The 23175-nt window shown below is 59.6% G+C and overlaps 1 protein-coding gene across 1 annotated transcript; it reads right to left on the reverse strand.

The window, feature by feature from the left end:
* Window positions 1-6: 6 nt before the first annotated feature.
* Window positions 7-21583, reverse strand: B4GALNT4 (beta-1,4-N-acetyl-galactosaminyltransferase 4). The gene is made up of 20 exons (XM_026850448.1): window positions 21553-21583; window positions 13905-14020; window positions 11197-11307; window positions 10859-10954; window positions 10213-10303; window positions 9776-9876; window positions 8981-9048; window positions 8458-8536; window positions 7099-7165; window positions 5453-5596; window positions 5094-5203; window positions 4685-4785; window positions 4255-4337; window positions 2421-3687; window positions 1966-2273; window positions 1576-1729; window positions 1147-1219; window positions 911-1064; window positions 436-562; window positions 7-217 (listed from the first exon to the last, which is right to left on the reverse strand). Exons 1-20 carry the CDS (start codon window positions 21566-21568, stop codon window positions 103-105), a joined length of 3381 nt encoding a protein of 1126 aa, XP_026706249.1. The 5' UTR covers window positions 21569-21583; the 3' UTR covers window positions 7-102.
* Between the last annotated feature and the right edge of the window lie 1592 nt (window positions 21584-23175).

The raw sequence follows: 23175 nt of genomic DNA on the forward strand, positions 1-23175 counted from the left end.
CCGAGGCGTGTCAGCCGAGGCCGGGGCGCAGCAGGGGCCGGCGGTGACCTGCCTCCGGTGGGCGCGGGGGGGTCGGGGGCTTCGGGCCAGGCTGGAGCGCTGCTAGTCCTTGGGTGGCTTCTTGATGCGGGCGTTCCACATGCCGCGCTTGGAGTGGTAGTAATGGTAAAAGTTCCTGAGACGCAAGCGCTCCACCTCCAGCCCGCTCTGAAGGACCCTGCAGCCAGACGGATGGATGGACAGACGCTCGGGGGAGGTGCGGGGGGATGGATGCGGCCCCCCCAGAGGGAGGCTTTGCCCCCTCAACACCGCGTCGCCCCAGCCTTGAGCCAGCCTGGCGGAGGGGAGAGCATGTTTCCCCGGAGGGATGAACCCAAGTCGGTGTGGCCAGCCCTGCCGGGGGGATGGGGGGCTGCCAGGGACCCCCTCTCTCACCTGTCCAGGAGCTCCCAGTCCTCCCCGCCCCAGCGGTCTCTGAACTCCTCCGTGTTCATCCCTCCCACGCGGTCAAAGTCCGACTTGTATATGCCGAAGAGGCCAAAGCCATTCACCTCCCAGTAGCCTGGAGGGGGGAAAGCAATGAGGCAAGGGATGAGGGGGGATCCCAAATTCCCAGGCCGTCACCTCTTCACTCTCCCTGCTGCCTGGGAACCATAGAAATGCCCCATCCCAGCCCCTCTTCACCCCCTCCTGGGTCTGTCCCCGTCACTGCCACTGTGGGGGTGCACCAGGTGACAGCCCACTTTCAGGGAGCACTGCACCCAGTGTGCCTCAAGCCCCCCTGGGCTTGAATCCCACCTTTCTGCAGCAAAACCAACCCATTCCCCCCACGCATCCCACCCCAACCCAGCACGGTGGCTGCCCCCGGGCAGGTGGGGGACGTTTTCCAGGTGGAGGGGAGGGTGCTCACCGTTGGGCTCCCGCGGGGAGCTGCCGCAGCTCAGCCTCATGACAATGGGCGCGTAGGCCAGCTTCCCCTCCACACAGTGCTTCCGGATGCTGTCCAGGATATTGGGGGGGAAGTGGATGTGCAGGTCGCAGAGGAAGACGATGCTGTGCCCGTCCTGCGGGAGGGGGACAGACAAGGGAGAGGATCAGGGCAAAAAGTTGCACTGAGGTGAGAACTGGTTCTGTCCTGCGGCTCACCTCGACTGTGTCCACACCAGCCTGCAGCCCGGCTGAGCGCTCAAAGTTCCCCGTGCGCCGCAGGTACTGGTAGCTGAGGACAGAGGACAGGGGGTTAGGGCTGGTGACCGAAAGGGACATGGCCACAAGTGGGACAGAGACCATCAGTGAGGAGAGGGGACTCTCAGGTGTCGACAACTCATGCCAAGGGTCCCCCTGCAGAAAGGAGGTTACTGCATCCCCAACTCCTGTGCATGGAAAACAGGTTTAAACCCCTAAAAAGGAGGAGGAGACAAGGGGCAGCGAGGCAGAGACCTGGGCCGGGCTGGGGAAGGAGCGTGGGTCATGTGAGCAGCACCACGATGGCCTGTCCCACCAGGAGCAGGCCCACAGACCCCCCGGCAGCCTCTGGGGAGCAGGGTGGGAGCTGGAGCTCGCGCAGGGGGTTACCGGGGCAGTCGGGCATCCTGCAGGGCTTTCTCAACATCCATGTCGTCACTGTCGAAGTCCACCAGGATGACGTTGAAGTTGGTGTCCTTCGTAGCCCCATAGAGGCGGGCCATGTCCGAGATGAACTGCTGGACCCAGCGGGCTTGGTTCTTCACTGCCAGACACAGCCACAAACATCCCTCAGGCTCACCACGGGGGGCCCGAGAGAAACCCCCTCCCCAACCAACACCCCTTCTGAAGGAACGCAACCACCTCAGCATTTCATGAGAAGCGATAACCCCCTTGGGCCAGCTCAGAGCAGGCAAAGGGGTTGCCTTCCTCCTGCTGGAGGATTCTGAGGGTGGAGGGAGCAGCAGAGACCCCAGAGAGCCGCATCCTGCCGTCACCTACCGGGCACCACGAAGTGCACCATGACATCCTGCTTCCAGCTGAGCCGCAGTGGCCGGCACAGGATGGGTTTCCCGTAGAGGATGCTCCAGGGGCTCGGCTGGGGCTCAGTGGCCCCTGGGGCCGGCCCGTCGGGGTTGGCCTCAGCGCTGTCATCCTGCTTGCCCTGGTGCAGGAGGACGTAGACGTACTCAGAGAGCCGCACCGTCCGCTGGCCCCGCTCCGCCAGCTCCAGCTCCAGCAAGTAGCGGTTCCCGCGCGCCGTGTCCCGACGCTTCTCCACGTTGACAATCCTCAGGAGGGTGTAGATGCTACGGGGAAAGGAGAAGGGCTCGAACACGCCAGCTCTGCTCCCCACAGCTCCCCTGATCACAGGGTTGGCCCCAACCCACCATCCAGCTCACCCAGCCCCAGGGAGGGGGAAGGCACCTCCCACCTGCGCCCCCCTCCCTCCCTACCCTCCGTTCTTCTCGTTGAGCTTCTCCATGTACTGTGCCACCACGTCGACGACCTCGCTCTCGCTCAGCTGCAGGTTGCCTGACACGTTGCAGCGCAGATCGTTCCAGTCAGAGCGCAGGAGCTCGAAGTCCACCGAGCTGACACTGAATGTCCTCTGCCAGTTGATGGAGTCCTCCAGCCAGCCCTGCTGCAGCTCCCCAGTCTCGTAGCTGTAGTCTGACACCTCTTCTTCCTCCTCCTCCTCTTCCTCCTGGCCCTTTCCCTCCTCCCGCTGGGATGCCGTCGTCTCTGACATCTTCAGAAAGGATGTCACCCGCGGCCCCTCTGAGCGGGCCGCCTCGGAGGAATTGTAAGCGGCAGTGGCCGCCATCTTGCCTGGGGCAGGAGTCGTGTCCTCGTGGGTCTCCCTGCTGAAGAGCCCTTCAGTCCCCAGGGCAAGGAGGCTGGGCAGTGCCCGCCGCTCGGTACTCAGCTTGGGCGGCCGTTCCCACCTCCTGCCACCCGTACGGGCACTCTTCCGCCTGGCAGCATCCCTCTCCTTGGAGAGGTTGCTCAGGATCCAGGGGCTGCGGTGGCCAGGGATGGCACGGAGCTTGCTGGAGGCCATGGGGTGCTTCTGAGGGGTCCTGGAGCGCAGGTGGACTTTCTTCAGAGGCTTTGGGTAAAGAAAGATGCTGGGGAAGGCCGGCTCCTGTGCCGGGGCTTTGCGCTTCCCTGGCTGCAACCTGGTCACATAAACCTTCTCCTGGACTTTCCGGGGCTTCTTCTCCTCCCTGGGTGCTGCAGCCTTGCTGGGACCTGGTGTTCTGGCTTTGCCGCCAAAGACAGGAACGGAGAGGTGGGGTTGGAGGCTCAGGGCCCCAGCATGCTTTGAAGACACCAGCAGCCCCAGCTCATCCTCCTCACCCTCACCGGGATCCTGGGGTAACCAACTGAGCACCCGCCCATGGACCTGCTCCAGCACAGGGCCCACATCCTCCTCCCCGCGGAGGTCCTGGAGGGCGGCCGCTGGGCTGGTGCTGGCCCGGCGGGACGTGGCCCATCCTCCCGGCTGCCCAGGCGTGCCTGCTTCCTCCCGGGCCTGGCCCTGCTTGCGGCGAAAGCTGTAATAGTCCAGGTCGTCTCCATAATCCCCAGTGACTGGCGGGCTCTCTTTCCCTCTGGCTCCAGGTACTGGCCCGAAGCCCTTCTCCTTGGCTCTGGGAGGCGGGTCTGTGGGCTCAGGGCTGTCCACTCCTTCCTCCTCCTCCTCATCCTCGAGGAAGTCTAGGGAGTAAAGGCAGAGATAAACACCCTGAGGGTCCCAGCTGCTGGGCATAGACCCTGCAGCATGCTGGCCCAAGGTGAGGGGGCAAAGCTTGTCTGCAGCAAGAGATGAACCTGTGAGTGGCCTCTGGGTGAGGAGGCCCAGGAGCTGGCGGGCACTGAGCAATGCTCAGTGGGGCTGGCAGCTCAGGCTCTGCCCATTAAGCCCCCGCAAACCTTGGCTGCAGACACCCCCCCCCAACTCCACACTGCATCTGGCCACATCCTGCTGCCCCCTGACCAGCCCAACCCGGGAGATGTGGGTCCTCAAGAAGTAGGGAGGGTGAATCCCAACCCCAGCATCCTGCAGCACTCTGCGGTGGAGCCAAGCGGGATGGGTGCAAACGGAGCATGCGGGACTGCTCTGAGCAAGCTGCTCCACGCAGCCCTGCCCTGCTCGAGCTCCCCGGCGCTCCTGGAGCCGCATCTGTGAGGGGCTGGGCTGGTGTGGGAGGACACGGGGTGCTCAGCCCTGTGCCATGCTGACCAGAGACACCCAAAGAGCTGCCAGCGGCAGCAGTGACTCACTGTCTGGGTTGAGAAAGAGAAATGCTCGCTGGCGCGGATCCTCCTCCTCTTCATCCATCTTCATGTACTTATAAAAACCAAACCTGGGAGATGGAGAGGGAAGATGAGGTCCCGGAGATATGGGAGGGGTGGGCGCGTGAGGGGACGTGCTCGCACACACGTGAGCTGGCACAGGAACGTCCCCAGCTGCAGCCTGGCTCTGAAGGGAGCTGGGATTCCCAAAATCCGGGAGTGCTGCCAGGCCTCAGGCTGACACTGCCCGAGAGATGGGAAAAGAGCCGGCCTGGAGGTGGCCCTTCCACGAGGGACGGAGCTCGGGGGCACACAGCTGAGGGTGCCCCATCTCAGCACCGCTCCTCCAGCTCTTTGAGCACCCTATTGACAGCCTCCTCCGTGTGCCACCCCTGAACGCCGGGTCCCCAACACTTACTTCTCCAGGTAGAGGGGGGACTCTCTGTAGAAGCACTTGTTCTCCGTCTCCATGTGAGTGAGGCGTGTGAAGTCGTTGGGGTACACGAACGAGAGGTAGACCTGGGGAGACGACCACGCTGCTGTCACCATGGCACACAGTAGGCTCGCCACGAGGAAGTGCGGGCCGGTGGGGCTAGAAGCCCTGGACCCAAGGCCCTCAACAGCGAGGTGACCCCCAAACACCCCACAGGGTTTTTAACTCAAATCCCTTCAGGTCAAGATGGGGAAGCTCAGCCTGATGCTGAGGAATGTTTTCTCCTGGATTTAAACCAGGTGTAACTATCCCTGCCCTGGGGTGGGGGCAAAGCGTTCGGCTTGGCCCTGTCTCCCAGGGAGCGCAGCCCCATCCCCATCCCGGGGACACTTACAAATTGCAGGCCCTGGTAGCGGGCGATGGGGAAGTCCTTCACCACGTAGGTAGGGCTGTAGGCACAGGGCACCAGCACATTCTCCACTCGCGAGGCCTCGATCGCAGGTGCTGAGGAGAAGCAGCCGCAGCTCAGCCCCAGGCCATGCCCTGCCACCCCTGTAGCTCAACCCATGTTATAGTTTGTAGCCCAAACCACCCCAACTTGTCCCCCCACAGACACCAGCAGAGATTCCCTTCAGCCAGGAGATGGGCAGAAGGCAGGAGGGATGCACTGGGTGCCCGTGGCAGCCAGGTCCTGCCTTCTGCCTCCCCCAAAACCCCACGGAGATGCATGAGGGCCCAGTCCCGGCCACTTACTGAGGAAGAAGGTGTCCCTGGGGTCAGACTTCAGCATGTCAGCCCCGTGCTCATCCTGCTGTGCCTCCCAGAGGTAGCTCCCACTGTGGCTGGCCAAGGTCTGTGGGATGTGCTCCACGTGGTTCATCTTCAGGGACGACTCATCTGCAGAAGGCCAGGACAGGGGCTGAACCCCGTGGGCCTCCTGTCCCAGGAGCATCCTCCAAGGTGGCACCTCCCAACCTCTCCATCCCCTCCACTAAGAGAGCTCAGATTATGGATTCTTCCTGCTCCCAGGGGAACAAGAGGAGCCGATGTGTTTGCATGAGGGGAAAGCCAGCACCTCCTTCCCTCTCACACACTTGCAGACCCCCGTGACTAATCAGCCTAATGATTATTGCCATCAGCTAATGAGGACAAGGGTACAGCTGATCTCAGCCAGGCAGCCCCAGCTCCGATTACAGCATAGCTCACCAAAGACAAGGGGTGGGAACGCTCCAGGGCTTTAACTCCCAAGGACACAGGAATTAAACCGTGAATGTTTGTCCCTGAAGAGGTGCAGGTAAATGTAACATGAGCTGGTTTTGCCTCCTATTCAGGGCGAGGGTGGCGTGTCGTCCTTGGCTATCAACCAGCCCCCAGACCTCCCTGAGGGAGGTCACCTCACTCTGGTCACCTTGGCTATGCTTGGAGCTGCCTGCCCTGAGCACCCAAGGGTGCTCCCTCCCTCTCCAGGCAGCCCTGCCTGCTGCAGAGCTGCAGGGAACCAGGTGGGTCCTGAAGCAAGCAGGAACCCCCTTCCCATGTCCCAAATTCTCCTGCTTGTGGCAGAGGGCTCCCCAAACACCTCCACGCAGCCGCACAGGTTGGGCCGCGACCCCCAGCAAAGCCCAGAGAAAAGGAAGGGAGGAGGATGCTCTGCGCGTGGCTGGCGTCCCCCAGGTCACAGGGATGGGCTCCCCACAAGGGACGTGGCTTCACCCCGAGCTGCTGCCAGGGTCCAGGGGAGCCAGGGAGTGGGAAAGCAAAGCGGAAAGAGCTGGCGCTGATGGATAGCGGTTGGGGGTGGAATTTATTTGCATGTCATCCACCTCACAGGCACCTGCATCGATACCAGCAATACCCCTCCATCCCTCTTCTCCCTGTTGATCCCCAGCTGCTGCCTGTCCCCTCCTGCCTCATTGACACCTTCCAGGGCATGTTTGATAACCAGCCCTCCAGCGCATCGAGCACTGGGACAGGACCCATCTATCAAGTCCTTTTTTGCTGCCAGGAAAGGGGCAGGAAGCAGAAGATCTATAGATTTAATTAAACCTTGCGCCATCCATCCCTGCTTACACAACAGCTCCTCATAACTCAGGGCCAGGCCAGAGCCTCCGTGATCTCATTAGCAGGGACGAGGCCGGAGCACCCAAAGCGCCACAATTCCATGGCATCACCTCTGCAGCTCATTTTTAGGAGGGTCACAGCACACTCCCAGCATCGCCCCTAACCCCCCCGCAGCCCCTCGCCTCCTTCCCTACAGCCAGCAGAAGCTTGGGGGATTTTGAGAGGCCGAGACCTTCCCCCAGGATCTGATTTCCCAGGCTCTGGTGCCATCTCTCCCCGGCTGCACCAACACATGCAGCCCCTCACCGCGGCGGCCCACAGGCACGCAAGGCCCTCACCTGTGTACAGAGAGATGTAGGAGGAGTCAATCACTTCGAACTTCAAGCTGGGGAGGAAAACTCGCCACTGGAAAAAAAGATAAAAGGAGATGGAGACTGAGTGGGAGGGTGGCAGGGGTTCAGGATGTAGCTGCCCCAGGCACCTTCAGATGGGTCCTCCCTGTCCTCAGCTCCCAGAAACTGCCCTGCACTGATCCCAGCTCCAACCCTGCAGGAGGGAACCAAGGGAGAGGATTGATCCTGCCCCAGCAGAGACCCAGGCCCATCTCCTGCCCTCACACGAGGCCATCGGGGATTAGTAGGCACCTGCTGTGTGGTGGGAGAGGGGGAAGGCTCCCACGGGCGCTCCCCTCTCCGCACTGGGGTGCTCCTGGGCCAGCCCCAGCCCCGCATCGGCAGCATCACAGGAGGCAGCTCAGCCGCGGGGCAGCTTCTCCACGCACCCCCCCTCCAACATCGGAGAACGTCACAGGGTGGCCACGACACCCCCCGAGGGCCTGAGCCAAAGTGGAGGTGCACAGAGCCCTACAACACCCCTCTGCCCCCCCAGTGAACAGCCGTTAGCAGCAGTTTGCCCTGACAGGAGGGGGCTGCACCCCTGCCCGCACCCATCCAACCATGAGCAGTTTAAAGGCACATCTTGAGCCTTTGTCCGGACAAGCCCTTAAATACCCACAGGGAGAGATGCATCAGGGTCCTGCTTTTTTGTTGTTGCTGTTTCTTTCTGAACATCTGAAAGGCTTCCCTCCCTCCAGGAAAAAAAAAAAAAATTCTGCTCCCCTCTATTTGTTTTTCACAGCAGAAATGCAGATCTTATCGGGATGGAGGAGATGGAGCCCTGGAAGGGCGAGGTTGAGCAAGGGGGAGGAGAGGCCAGCGAGGAAGGGGTGTTGTCAGCCTCCCTGATGCTTTGCTGGCACAAGTTTGACTCCAGTGATTAATGACTGCTTGGGAGAAAGGAAACCTTTGCTAAGGAGCCAACACCTTCCCCTCCCAGAGACAGCCGAGCTCCTGACACACACGCTCCAGGCTTTGCAGCCAAGGCAGGCAAGTTCAGATTTGAAATTCCTGGTATCTTGAAGCGGGAAAAGGAGAAAGGGCCCCACTCCATCACCCCGGCCACCTCTCCCAGCACCAACCCTGGGACACGAGCCGGCCATGCGGGCTGCTGCTGGAGATGAGTCCCGGCTCCATCGGAGCGACGCTGGCTTGTCCCCGCTGCGGACTGAGCCACCAGCAGCCAGGAATCGTGGCTTTGCTCCAGGATCAAGCGTTTTAACGTGAACTGGGAAAAGCCCCGGAGCCGGCTCCTGACAGGCCAAGCCTTGAAAGGAGCCCGGGGTGGGGACATTTACTCACGCCAACTTCCACATGGTCTGAACCTCGGTCGTCTTGTTTGTGGAGCAGCTCGAAGTAGTAGCGTCTGGAGGACATAAGGCTGCACAGGAGGGGAGGAAGCCAGTTAGAAATCATTGCTGAGCCAACTGCTGCCACTGCTGGGGCGATGGGAGCCCCCCTGCCAGAGGAGACATCTCAGGGCAACCTCTCTTTCTTGCTCCCATGTGGCTAACCCCTCTTGGGGCAGGGAGATGGGCAGTGCGGGGTTGGCATCTGCTCCCCCACCCCACTGCTGAGGAGCTTCATGAGATCAGGGGGATCCCCCGTCCCCACCTCATCCTCTGAAGAGGTGGCTGCAGCCCCCAACACCTTTAAGCCATGGACCACGTTTGTCTGAGCTCCTGTCCCACCCAGACCCCACGTATCGCTTGGGCAGAGAGCATGGCCAGGGAGGAGGAGCTGGCCAGAGCCAGTGTGCAGCCAGCAGCTCTGTCTCCGGCATCCAGCCACCCGGGATGGGCAGCGGGTGCAAGGACACACTTACCGGAGGGGCTTGGAGACTTGTGAGCTGAATTTGGTGAACTCTCCTGGCGCCGTCCACTCGGTGCCCAGCTGGAGGAAGGAAGAAGGGGCATGTGTGAGCACCAGGGACAGCAGGGGCCAAGCAGGCACAAGGGCCAGACCCCACTGAGCTGTGGGATCTCTCCTCCACCTCCATCAGGCACTATGCTGTGCTGCAGAAAGGCTCTTTGGGCAGGACATCCCAGGAGCTCCACCCCAGGGCTGCTTGTCCCCAGCTGGTGGCACTCCTGCCACAAGAACTTGTCACTGGCCAACAACACCACGATCCCAGCAATGCACAGATGTGATGATGGTTTCCCGTTACACAGGTTAACGCCAGGGAAATCCAGGAATAAGTGTTAAATCTCCTATTCTGGAACATAAGCTGTTCTTTCATAGCTATAACTAGGATGGGACCAAGGGGCAGATGGTCCTTCAGAAGCCAAACCAGGCCTCGCCAGAGGCAGAGATGAGACCACACCGAAGTAGCCCAGCATCTCCCATGGGGGCAAAGCAGCAGTAAATTTGCCTCTGGCAAAGTCACACATGGACCCCGTACGCTCCCCTGCAGCAGAGGGAGAGTTTCTGGTGGCTGAAGAGCACCCACAGGTCTGAAACATCGTTAATTGAGCACCAGGGATCCCCAGAAGGCACTTGGGAAGGTTACTGGCATGCTGGGAGTAGGGAGCAAGGAAGCCCGAGGGAGGAGATGCTCTCAGTGAGAGCTCAAGCATTCCTGGGGTGGGAAAAACAAAGGGCGGAGGACAAGGGCTCGTACCTTGCCCACGAACGCAGCCAGCCGGGAGTTGGAAGGACTGTCGTCAGAACTGAGCCAGAACTCCGAGTTGTCATCCGATGCCACAGAAAACTGGAAATCCCCTGCAGAGAGCAAAGGAGAAGGTCATTGCAGGGCCAGTGGCGTGGGCCCAGCCCTGGTGCTCCGTTGGGAGGTGGGGAAACAGGGGTGGATGGGCCGAGGTGATGGGGCCGCCCCAGACCCCACGTCCTGGCTCCCCCTTGGATGGGAGCGGGGCTTCGCCTGCCTCTGAAGCAACCAGGAAAAAGGGTCTTGGCTCCAGAAGGACCCTCCTCCCTGGAAGCCAGGGGTTTGGGGACTGTCCCTAAGAGCCCCCCTGTCCTTGGCCCAAGCAGGGAGAAGGAGGCAGCTTCTCCATGTTGCTGCAGGGGGAGAAGAGGTCAGGCTCCATCACTCACCATCCTTGAAGGGGTGGATGTAGCCAAAAATCCTCAGCCCGTAGTTCTTCCACTTGGGTGACACAGCCAGCTTTTTCACCGTGGTGCGGGTCTGTGGAGGAGAGACACAGATATAGAGGCATGAGCAGTTCGTGCCCAGGCTCATACCTGGCACCAACATCCCCCAGCCCACCTCCTCCTTGTTATCCCGGGGTCCTGTGCTGCTGACACCAGAGAGGACATGGAGGGCCCATCACCACCCAACCTCTCTGTCCATCCCTGTTCTGCTGGGCATTTCCTGCCTCAAACCAAACCAAAGCCAAGAGGGAACGGCCTCAAGCTGCACCAGGGCAGGGTTAGGCTGGCTATGAGGGGAGGAATGGGCTAGCCAGGGCAGGGGGGGAGTCCCCATCCCTGGAGGGGTTTAAGAGTTGGGTTGACCCAGCACTGAGGGATCTGGTGGAGTTGGGAACAGTCAGGGTGAGGTTCACGGTTGGACTGGAGGATCTTCAAGGGCTTTTCCAACCGAGATGATTCTGGGATTCTGTGAAAAAGCTTGCAGACAAAGTCTTGAGGACCAAGCCCACAGCCAGTGGAGACCCAGCAGTGCCCAGAGAAAGATGAGTGGACCCTCCCTCTGACCCACCACCATCAGGCTGGGACTCACATGGGGAAAGAGCGGAAAATGGAGGTTCTTCCTCAGGTGCCTCACAGCTCCTCCACACCAGTCTTCGAAGACGTGCAAGTTTGCCTTCCCTTTGTACTGCGGGATGAGAGAGGCGATGAGCGGGGTGTCCTCCTCGCGTCCCCCCTCTCCACCCAGGACAGCGTGAGGGCAGGTGAAACACGGGCATGCTGGCCCCAGGACGGGTGGTGGAGCAGGAGGAGAACAGCTGGAGGTGACTTTGGAGCCTGGCACACTACAGGACATGGGCTGCAGGCTCCCCAGAGTGGCGCTGGGCCACCTCCTCCTCCACCCTCCCCGTGATGCTTCCTGCCACCCACCTGCTCATTCCAGGGCAAAGCCTGCTTGGTCAGGTTGAGCTTGGGCTGCGTCGTGGCTTGGCTGGAGCGTTGGCCTCTGGAAAACCACCCATCCAAGTCCTGCCCATCGTTCTGCCAGGGAAGCAGGGGGGAGAGATGAGAGATGGGGGGAATCGGGGCCAGCCCAGCTGTGCTTGCAGGAGGTCTCCCTAGATCTAAACATCTCATTTTGGATGTCAAGCACTGCCAAACCAAGACAAAAGCTTTCAAGGCTAATGGCAAAGGAAAGCAGGGGAGCAGGAGGCAGAAGAATATTGGCAAGGTGTCCTGGGGAGCAGTTTCAAAATGTTCCAGCTAAACTAATTTCCCTTCCTCTGTTGAGGAGAAAAACTTCTCCAAAACAGTGAGTTTTCTGTTCATCCAAAATGTTCAACTGGTCTGATGGGCTACTGGAAGTGGACTCTTTTGGGCTCCATCTCCAAGAAAGCAGAAGCAATCTCTATGTCCGCTCCTGGGCAGAGGAAGAGGGATGTTCCCCCACTCCCTCTCTTCCTTTGAAGGGGTTTAGATTAATCCAATCGCTCATCTCCCATAATTTAGAGAGATTAGGTGAGCGTTCACCTGCTCCCGGCTTGCTGAAAAGGTGATGGGTGGCAAGGAAGAGCCAGGCACTCCTGGAGCCCAGAGCATCCCCCTCTTCCTCCATGTTGGCAGTCACGTGCAGAGCGGAGTGGGCCTGTGCCAACACTGGGCATTGCCCCAACTCTGCCATCACGTCCCCAGGAGCACGGGCGGAGGAGGAACGAGAGACCAGCCTGCACGTGGGGCAGGAAGCGCTGCCAGCCCTCTCCAAAGTGACTGCTGAGCTGCCACCCTGTCCTGTCCTGTCCTTGCCTGGGGTGACGGGAAGCTGTGCCTGTCACGCAGGGCCGTGGCTGGTGTCACAGCCCATCGTCACACTCAGCACCAGTCCTCTCCGGGGATGGGGCTGAGGGGACACAGATGTCCCTGCCACCTCTCTTAGGGGGAGTTCCCGCTACCACCCCCCATGGCAGGGAAGGACCGTGGCACCCCCGAAGAGCAGAGCTGACCCTCTGAGTGTGGAGCCCGGCTCTGGGCCCAGGCAGAAGCCACAGCATCAACAAAGCGCAGCCCATTAGGATGCACAGGACCGAAGAAACAATTAGCAAACTTTGCCTAAATGAACTCATTAGCATCCCGGAGTAGGGGAGTGGTGCCCTCAAAAGACCTTATTAGGATGGTGGCGTAATCATGCCATGCATGTTGGAAGGATTCACCCTCCTCCCAGGGAAAGCCAAAATGCTGTTCCTGCCATCCTCACCCAGCATCAGCCCAGGCTTTCTCCGAGCACCTTGTTTTCCTCCTTTGTCCATCTGTCCCTTATAAACGAGGAGCTGGGAGAGATCAGAGCAGGGGTTGTCCCTTGTCACCTGTCCGCCGCCAGCCAGGCACCCCAGCTTCTCCCCATCCCTATTTCTCACAGCCTGATTGCCTCCGAGCCTGATGCCCGCTCTCCTTCCCCGCACATACCTCCACCCCCAGCACCTGGAATAGCCTCTGTCCCTCCGCTGAGAGGAACAGGGACGAATCTCCAACCCACGGGTGTGACGAGTGGGGGGAACTAGCCACCAGCACCCTGCCCTGCCCCAGAGAGAAAGGACCAGCTGTGCTGACAGCGAGATCCGCAGGTGGGAGCTCACCAGAAGGAAAGTTTTCTGTCTCCTTTTTTGAAGCAGTGTTTTTTTGCTCCGGTTTGCGGAGTCCTTCGCAGCCGGGCTGTTTGCTTTCAAACTGGAGTGAACTTTTCCCCTGCCCGCCCCAACAGAGAAGACTATTCACAGCCCAGCTCCCCGCAGCTGGGAACAGGGGGTGGGTTATTTGCTGAAGGTGGGGACAAACCAGCCTTTTAATTGCAGAGCCGGGGGTGCTGCGGATGTGCAGTGGCTGCAAAAGACACAGGGCAGGGCAAGGCCTGACGAGAGGGACTTGGTGCTTCTCCCTCTCTCCAGACACAAACTCACCCATGTTCCAAGTACTGGGGCTGGGGAACAGCCCAAGCAATGCCCACCCCGAGAGCAAGGTGCTGCCACAGGGCCGTGCAGCAGTTTGGCAGTGACCTGCTGCTGGGATGGGCAGGGGACGCCCCATGGCTTCCTACCCCTGGCACCCGCCTGCCCTGCTCCAAAGCCTCGTGGTGACAACACATTGAACAGGGGACAGCAGGGTGTGGAACAAGGGATCGGTGACAACAGGGTGTCCTCGTGGCTATGATGCCAAGTGTCTTGGCAAGGAGAGATCCTCTCTCCAGCTTCTGCTTGGAGCCCCCACCTGGGGCACACTGGGTCCAGTCCGGGGCTCTCCAGGCCAGGCCAGACAGACGGAGGTTGGCACGAGGACACAGAGGTGGCTTTGCCCAGCAAAGCGGGACCTTATCGCCACAGACAGCACCATGAGAGAGAGCAGCAGGAAGATGATGCCAGGCCCCTCTCAGAGGAGCACAGCAACAGGACAAGAAACACAACACTCAAAGTTTCAGCAGGATATCAGGGATTTTGTTTACCCACCACGAGGGTGGCTGAGCAGAATGGAGAGGTTGTGCCTTCTCCATCCTTGGATCTACTCAGCAGGACCGGGCCTGGTGCTGGGGGACTCGGAGCAGTGACATGCACAGGGCCCTTCCCACCCACCCGTGCTCCAGCTCTCCTTACCATCAGCTCCTCCTCATGGCTCTCGCTGGACTCCTCAGCTTTCCTCCTCCGTGCCGATGCCCGGGCCACCGCCGGCCGCCTGACGGGATCGGTCACCTCCCCCAGCCTCTCGCCATCTGCGAAGGGAGCAGGAGAAGGAGTGAGACTACCCGCTGCATCCTCCCCATCCCAACACCACCCCTCTTTTGGGGACACCCCCTCGCCCTGGCGCGGGGAAGGGCCGGCGCTGCCAGCGGGGAGGGACACAGGGGACAGCAGCGAGGGGCTCTGGCTGTGAATTCCCTCCCTCCTTACATCTGTACTAAGCAGCCTGCAGCAGCTCATCAGCGCTAGGTTTAATTACACCCCCGCAGCCCAGCTCACAGCCCTTGATGTAAGACACGGCCAGGATAAGCTCCCATGGGATCTGGCTCCCCATCCAGCCAGGGGGACACAGCCCAGCTCCTCTATCCCCCCCAGCTCTCCCGGGGCATCCCACAGCTCTGCCCAGAGCACACTGGCTCCGAGCCCCCCCAACATATTCTCCCCAAACCCATCTTCCCACCCCCCAACACCTCGCTAAAGGTACGACCATGAAGCCCTCACCGACAGCCCCATCATGGGCAACGTCGTTACCGTGTGCTGCATTAATTACCCCCAACCTACGGTCTCCCCTCTGCAGCTCACACCCATCTTCCTCGGGCTGCAAGGGCAGGTTTATTTTAAACTGCCCTCACTTCCCAGCATCAAAATAACCAACTTCTCCCAAAAGAATGGCGCAGACTTGGAAAATGTATTAGTTATTCCGTGGAGGGCACATCCCCTTTCTCTGCCTCCAAACTTTGTAGACAGGCGCCCCAAAACCCGGTGGAACAGCAGAAGTTGGCTGTTTGTCGCTGCCTGCTCAGTGTTTCAAACGGGCATCGGGGAAGCCCAGCAGATGCTGGAAGAGGTGGGTGTCTAAGAGCCGCCACCGCCACCCATGAGTCCCCCCCACAGCTCGGGGTGCCCTCGGAGCTCCCCCTTCCCACACCATTAGTATTCCAGCAGCCGCGCAGCCCGCGTCTCCTTGGAGATGGCAGCACAACTCCCACCCCCACCGCGGGGACAGGAAATTAAGCTCTAAAGCCCCTTCTTCTGCTCTCAGCCATTCTTTGTCCCTGGCAGCTCCGTCTCTCTCCTGGCAGCCCGTTGCCTCCCTCCAGCCGCCCTCTTCCCCTCACCCATCTTCATCCCGCGGCCTGAGAGAGTGATGGGGAGCATGGCAGGGAGGAGCAGAGCCGGGGCCAGCGCTCCCCATCCCTCCCAGGGATGCTCCTGCCAGCACGAGCGGTCAAAAATCAAACTGATCCTCACTACACCGAGGCCGCAGATACCGCTGCTCCACCGCGGAGGCAGGGGTCAGTGTTATTTCCCCCCCCTCGATGCTGACTTGTGGATTAATCATGGCCATGAGGAGGAATAATGTGCTCCCACGGCACCTGCCAAGGTGGAGGGGACACGCTGCAAGTCCTGGCCCCAGGATGAACTAACCCCCCGCTGCCAAGCCCTGCGACCCAGCCACCAAACTGAGCCAGCAGCAGCCCAGGCCACACCCACAGGGGGTAACAGAGGTGGGCACCCCTCCTCGCTCACCCCTTATTTACCTCTGGGTGCCACACCTGGGTTTGGGCCCCTGCTACAAGGCCCTGGGTAAACCAGAGCAAGGTTATGTGATATAAATTAGAGCAAAGGGAGTTAAAAAGCCATGCGCTCCCCCGAGCGAGGCTGCGCAGGGTCTGTCCCAAAGCCGTGAGCCCCTGGCCAGCTCCCAGCCCCAGCCCCCAGCTCCATCCTCACCAGGGACCCGCTCAAGCCACTGTAAAGGAGCAGGACAGGGCTTGTGCTCCCTACCCCAGTTTGCATCTAAATTAAATGCCACCGCTGCTCTGATGGGGTTTAAGTAATACCGAGGCTCAAAACCCATGTGCCTTCAGCAAAACCCTCTCTCTTCTTGGCGGGGAGGCAAGTGCTCACCCTGAGAGGCACCTGCATCCTGGGAGGAGCGAAAGCACCAGCAAAGCCCAGGAAAAAGGCTCCCAGGCTTCTGTGCTGATGTTTATTCCCCTGTAATTTAAATATTGGATAGGAAAAGCAAGGGCAGCCTAAGACAAACACGCTGTGGCTCAGCAGCCTGGGTGGGAAATGGAAATAAATGTCACCCTTGATAAGGTGAGGGCAAGGGTACCTTGTGCCAACGAGCATCACTTTGCTTCCTCCCCGAAAATGGAGCCCTTTTGGTCTGAACCTCACCACTGCAAGAGAGGGTTGCAGGAGAAGAGGAGGGAGAAAGCAGTGTGGGGAGGAAGGAGGGTTTCAGTCATTTCCCCCCTGCTCAGTTTCCTCCGGCACATCCTCCCTGCACCCTCCGGCACAGGCCGTGGGCCGTATCCAGCCCAGCTGCTCCCCCAGTACCCCCAGGATGCACAGCCAGCACTGCCGCACCCAGTAATTCTGCTCACCTGCCTCTTTCCCTTTGTCAAGGGCCAGAAAGAGCCGCACAAAGGTGGGAAGCAGGGGTGAGAGAGGATGGGGGGAGGTCTGGAGGACGAGCAAGGGACCTGCTCCCTCAGGGCCAGCATTGCCCAGGGGATGCTGGCAGGGAGGCACTAAAAGCTCTTCGCCCAGCAAGCACGGGAGCGATGGTAATGCTTCCAGAGCAGCGCGAGGAGGGGGCCAGAGGTGCCATCGCACAAACATCTGAGCCCCAGCAGCCTCCAGCCAGTGAGTCAGGGCCAGGAACAGTCCTCAGGATGAGGCCCGGGTGTGCAAGGGAACAAGTTCTGACCCCACTGCCCAGTGCAGAGACCCAGGCAATGCCTTCCCCGGAGAGAAGAGTCTCCCCGTTATCACAGCCACAGAACGCCCCCCCCGTGCTGCCTCCCCCTCTGCCGGGAAGCACAGAGGGGCCTTTCACACAGCAGACTCCCGTCCCCTCGCGTTGCCCTCGGCTGACGGCGCGCAGCTCACTCGCCCCGAACACAGCCCCTTTCTTTGCTTGGGCGTCGGAGCCGGGAATTCTCCTGCAGCTTTCTGGACCCTTTCCAAACCCTCCAACGTGGTTAGAGATGCCCCTCATTTACGCTTCCTCCTGCATCTCTTAATTGCTCCTAACGTGTCTCCCCTCCAGTTACACACTGCAAGCTCGCTCCGCTCTCACCCCCACCTACCCAGGCCAGGGGTAAACCCAGTGTCGGTCCAGCAAGCCGAGCTGCCTTGGCACGGAGCAGGGAAGCTCATGGGAGCGTCCACAAAAGGATCAGAGCTGAGATTCCCAGCTGCCTGCAAAGTTCCCAGCCCTCATAAAGATGCAGGTGAGCTGGCCAGAACTTGGGAGGACTGAAAAAATTATGATATTCATGCAAAAAATCATGTCTGAGCTCAAACCACCAAAATCTTGTCCTAAAAAAAAAAAACAAAACCCAACACAATATTTAAGCTGCAATTTAGAAGTGTCCCATGGGGTCTCCTGGGAGCTGTGGTTTGGTTTGCCAGGCCCCGTGTCGCCTTGGCCAGCCTCCCCCTTGGTGGGGCACGGCCCCGTGCCACGGGGGCACACTGGTGACAGCAGCCTACAGTTCCCCACCAGCTACCCCGGAGCAAACCGTGACCGGAGCGATGGAAAAGGAGATGGCTGGATTTAGCTCAGCGCTCCAAGAAATCCCAACCTGGGGTGCCCATCTGATCTCCTGTCTTCCCAGTCCTGCAGCAAAATCTGCACTGGCTGGGAGATGCCAAAGCAAACTGGAGCTGCCGCCAGCCCAGCTGCAAGCTGTCTCGCCACTGTCCATCCCTGCAGCGCCGGTAGGCTGGGCTGTGACAGGCTGCCAAAACCCTCCAGGTGTGTTCAGAGCTGCATCTTAACCTAGATCCCTAACCCTGGGGAAAAAGATGAGCTGGGAAGCAGCACCACCATCCACACATGGAAGACACGGAATGGCCAGGAGAAACCCAAATAGAGCTTGGGGCATCCCCACCAGTGCCAAGCCCTGTCCTCTAAACCAGAGCTGGGTTTTACTACTCATAGAAACACCAGCCTGGGATTTGCTGCTCTGCTCAGCACCCCAGCGCTGCCCCCAGCACACCCCTGAGCCCAGGTGATGGGTGAGGCATGGGCTGAGCGCCGGCCCCAGGCGCAGGGCAGATCTCCCTGCTTGGTGTGGGGAAGAAGCCTGCCTGAGCAGCCAGCCCCGATGCTCAAAAAGATCAGGCAAAGCCTTTGGAGGCTGGAAAACCCAAGGGCCTGGATTAATTCCCTTAATTCCCACTGCCAGCTGCTGCAGGAAAACTTGTGACCAAGACAGGAGATTGCTGAGGGACCTTCATAGGCATGTGCTGCTACCACACCTTCCTCAGAGCATACAAACCCAAGAGGAAAGGCCAGGGAGGAGCTGGGATGGGATGGATGCCCTGCACCTCCGTGCCATGGAGAAACACTCAGGGACAGGCTGGAAACACCGGGACAACGGTCAGGATGCTGAGAACCAGGTTTTGGGCACACTGAGTACCCCAAGTCTGAGCTGACATCCTCCACCCAAGCGAGGCTGCTCCTCATCTCTGAGCTCCTGTGGGATGCTTCTGTGCAGTCCAAATGCAGAGGAATGGGAGAGGGACAAAGCTTCTCCGGCATCCAGTCCAGCTACTCTAAGTCTGTCTGCATGGCTGGGAAACACTGCAAGTAAAGCAACCCTTGCTCACACAGACCATCACATCCATCCCCTCCTTTCCCATGAAAAAAAATAACTCAAACGCTACCAAACCAACAAGCCCACAAAGAAAGTGGGAGAAAAAAAGCACCTTTGGGAAAAGCGTCCTGGTGGAAAGAGAAGGGCCGGGGCCTCACTCATGGTGGCATGTAAAGCTATGACCATGCCAAAGGGGAACACCAAGCTCGTGTTAGGAGGATGACAGTGAATGAGGGATGAGGGCAGCGACTCAAGCCAGAAGACATGCTGGGGATGCAGGAAGTGGGTGAGCAGCTCCAAGAAAACCATCCTGAGCATCTGCCAAGGGTTCAGGGAACAGAAAAGGAGAACAGCCCAACCCCGACACCTTCCCAGGGCAAGGACGGGGAAAGCTCCTGCTGACCTCTCCTCCTGTGCCCACCTTCAGTTAGTCCCAAACCACAGAGCAGGTCAGGATCAGGGGCAGAGTGATGCCCAGCAGGTACCACCTCCACAGGAGCCCTCAGGAAGGAGAAGTGCCCTCCCTAGGCTGCTCGTGCCCATCCTCGGACCCCACAGAGCCGCAAATGCTCCTGCTGTCCCCTGCAACGCAAGTGGCAGCATCCCTCCGGCCACGCAGGACCACTCCACGCCCTGGAGCATCCTCCCAGAATGCTGTAATGGGGCACAAAAGCGAGCCCACCCCCCACCCCCGAGCTCAACCCCCCAAGGGCTGAACCTGCCGTGACAGGACTCAGGGAGCGAAACGAGCAGCAACGTGATGCCGGGTGACATTTAAACCCAGACACAGCTGCAGCAAAGGTGGCAGCGTCGGCATTTTTATTAAACCCACCGGTTTAATTACTGACAGCCCAGCGCTCTCCAGCACAGACACAGTCTCCTAGCCAGAGAAGCATGAGCTGCTGCTTGGGAGGGGCCCAGACCTCCCCCCATTTCCCCCAGCTCACACCCCACCGTGCATCCATCAGCCTCCGGTCCCCAGCTGCTCCAGCATCGTTTCATTCCGCACCCGCTCACAGCCTGAAGGTTTTGCTTCCTGGGCCGCAGTCTCCGGAGGAGGTTACTCACAGCCTGTGATGTGCTGGGAATCGGGCAGAATTCATTCCACCCTGAACATATTTCAGCCTCCAAACTCACCCTGCAGACAGCCTGTGGGGTTCACCAGTTCACCTGCTGGCTTTCCAACTGGTTCCCGCCAGCATTTGGTTCACCTCCACTGGCCCCAGGTGCTTCTAACCTTCCCCTTATCTTCAGTTTGGCAGCGAATTCAGCTGAGCTCTACCCCTTTGCAGAGACCATCCGCTCCTCATTATCCTGCCCCCCCAAATCCTCCTGCACATCACACTCGTGCCAGTCAGCACCCGGCTCCCCCATGTCCTTGCCAGCCGAAATCCCCCCGTCCTGCCATTGCCAAGGCAACCAGCCACCAATACCTCAGGGTGGCTGCTCACCCCCTCCCAAACTGCAGCTCTGGAGACACCGGCCATGGCACAGGGAGGGGATTGAGGGGAAGGACAAAGTCCCCCAAACACCAACACAAAGAGCTCCCTGTGCTTGGGAAAAGCCCATACCATGGAGCATGGAAAGCATTTCACCCTCCCTGAGCATCTACGCCTTCGGAGAAGAGAGTTTTCCGAACAAAAAAAAAAAAAAAATCCCTACCCCAGCCCTCGCAGCCGTCACCTCCGGGCCAGGGGAAGCCGAGGGCAATGGCAGCACCGGGAATGTGTGTCACCCACTGAGACCACAAGGCTGGTGGAGAAATCCCGTGGAGCTGAGAGACCTGGCTTGGCCCCCCCGAGCGTCCCAGAGGCCCCTTCTGTAGGGATCTGCCTTTTTCCCAGACACTGAAGCAGTGACCGGTGACCCCGGAGCATCAACAGTTCTGCAGTTAAAAGACTTCAAAGGAAGCCCCAAGAGGAGGAAAACAGTGCAGGAAATTAATTGACAGCAAATGCCCACATTAAAGGGGATGGAGAATATTTTTTTATCAGGTCGTTTTATGTCTTTCTTTTTAATGTTTTAAAAAGGACTTAAGCTGCCAGGACTTGGAAGAGCCCCCATGGCTGAGAGGCAATGAAGTGCTTTGCTCTCTTCTCCTGCCACCACCGAGGTCCAGCGGGACCTGCTGCCCCCTCCCTGCACAGACACACGTGTGCTGGAACCAGCCGCTCTGCCCAGGCTCCGGAGCAAGAAACGCGCCTACAACGTCCCTTCCCTGGGGAGGGACTACGCAGCTCCTGGGAGGGCAAAGCAACCCCAGAAATAAATCTGCACCCCTGCTGCTGCTCCCCTCCTGGGAGTATTTTGGGCAGAGGGAGCAGGACCCAGGGCCAGGGTTATAAAGCCCTTTTCTCCGGCCAGGGGGGCAGAGCCAGGCTCCCTCCACGCTCTGACTTGCTGGTCACTGTGGGCAAGAGGACCAGCTCCAGCACCTCAGGGTTCACACATGGTCACTCCAGCCCACCACGACCCCTGGACAGATGGTCAGAGCAGAGACAGGATCAGGCTCAGGCCTCTGACCGCTCCCAGAGCCCAGGTGCATCACAGCCAGCCCCCAGCCCCCCCAAACCAGCAGCAAGCAGAGCTGCAGCACCCAGCAGCAGGAGGGCAGAGTTAAGGATAAATTACCCTGGCATAATCCATCTGTTTTCACTTCACTATGAAGCCCTGCAATTCTCCACCTTCCCGGGCTTCAGGGGACATTCTGGGGGGGGGACCATACCCCCCCCCCCCCCGATGCCAATGGGGAGGTCACTGCCTGGCTGGGGAGAGGTGCTGCCACAGGGCAGTTCAAATCCAGTCGTGCCTGTGAATAGCCAGATTTTTGCCTCTCAACAACCCAAAATAGGCACGTGCCAATTTTTTCCCATACTTCTCCCCCATCACCTGCCAAAAAGCCCCAAGATGCCCCCAGCCCCCCCCAGCTAAAGGACAGGGCTCACTTGTCCTTCCGTCCATCCTCCTCCTTTTCCATCCGGCTCGCTCTTGGCAGGTCCGATGCGGTGACAAAGAGCCAATTCAGGGGAGCGGGGCACCTGAGAGGAGCAGGGCAAGGAGCCCAGGGCAAACCAGGCCACAGCCCAGCAGGAAGATAGGGGTTGCAGGGCTCCCGCCCGGAGAAACAGCCCCGGTGACACCAAAGTCAGCCCGTCCCCCCGCCCCAAACCTCCCTGTTGGGCAGCAGGGATGGGCCCGCACCAGGACCCCACGCCGAGGGTGTGTCCATCCAGAGAAAGTGGCCTTTTCTAGCAGGGGTAGCAGAGCGGGATGATGCTGAGAAAGAAAAGCAGCGCCCAGCCTCCTCATGAACCCTGCTGCCCTTCCTCTTCAAAGGGCTCCTTCTCATCCTCTTCCCTACCTGCTCCCGGTATCCCTGACAAAAGGAACAAAACCCACCGTGGTTTGCAGCGTTTCAGCCTCCCAATTAAAATCAAAGGCAACATCACGACCTCCCTGTCCAAGAGAGACACGTATTCCCTGCAGCTCGGGGGAAACATGCCTGCGCATCATCCCAAACCTCTGCCCTCCTCCCCCTGCGCGAGACCCCAAAGGACAGTCCCCAGGGAGGGACAAGGCTCTGCGGGCAGCGATGGGCTGAGCAAAAGAGCACCCAACCCATCCCTGCTTCTGCCTCAGAGCATTTTGGGGAGCCCCCTGGGCCATGCAGAGGGGTGTCCCCCGCTCCTGCACGCCAGGCGAAGCTCACAAGGACACACACAGTCGGACCCAGGCAGTGCTCCAAGGGTGTCAACAACCCGGCCGGGTTTTCCTCCTCAGGTGGCTCTGCTTGAGCTGTGAATCGGCTTTTGCCTTCTCCAGCACGTCCTGTGCTCCCCCAGCCACAAAACCCTCCCTAAACCCTGCTCCCAGCACTGCTGCTCGTTCAGTGCCACCAATGCCCCTGTGAGATGGCTGCCAGGGCAGCAGGACCAGCCCCGCACCCCTGCCAAGAGCCGTTTCAGATTTTTACTGTATTTTTTTCCCCCCTTCTTTCTTTCCTTTCTTCTTTTTTTTCCATTCCACCTGGCACGCCAGCGTTTCCACCCCATTGACTCGGAGCGGTTTCCAGCCGGGAGAACACCGTAATGGCCTCATTATTTCAGATGAGGAATCTGTGTGTTCAATTAGGCAGAGAAGGGTAATTATCTACTTGTGGAAGATAAGGAAAGGGGGGGGTATTTTATCAGGGACACAGCACCAGCACAGCTCCCAGCCAAGCCCCTGGATGCCCCAGCTCCATGTGTGACACTGGCTGGGCCGAGGGGACACGGGTACACCCCAAATAATCACCCCACACCTTTGCTGTGCTCCCCAACACGTGCCAACCCTACTGCCACCACTCGGCCTGGTCCCCCCGCACCCTACACCCCTCCAAGCTGCCGAAAGCCTCGTGCCCTGCACCTTCAGCCTCCAGAAGGTACCTCTGCTGGGCGACACTTCATTAAATGAGTAATTAACCTTTTTTTTTTTTTCTTTTATACAACTTCTGCCAGGTGAGGCAAGCTGGGCAGCATCCTCAGCAGCAGGCAGACAGGTTCTGGCTCACAGTGGGCCTTTCCCCCCCC

The sequence above is a fragment of the Athene cunicularia genome (genome assembly GCF_003259725.1).
Source record: "Athene cunicularia isolate RWA chromosome 5 unlocalized genomic scaffold, athCun1 chr5_part2, whole genome shotgun sequence".
In the NCBI taxonomy this organism is placed as follows: domain Eukaryota; kingdom Metazoa; phylum Chordata; class Aves; order Strigiformes; family Strigidae; genus Athene; species Athene cunicularia.

Excerpts from the sequence above, each read along its gene's own strand:
- B4GALNT4 (XM_026850448.1), bottom strand. Across the intron at positions 1,065-1,146 it reads CTGGTGTGGACACAGTCGAG|GACGGGCACAGCATCGTCTT; the intron begins GTGAGCCGCAGG and ends CCCCTCCCGCAG. Across the intron at positions 563-910 it reads CTCCCCGCGGGAGCCCAACG|GCTACTGGGAGGTGAATGGC; the intron begins GTGAGCACCCTC and ends TCCCCCCTCCAG.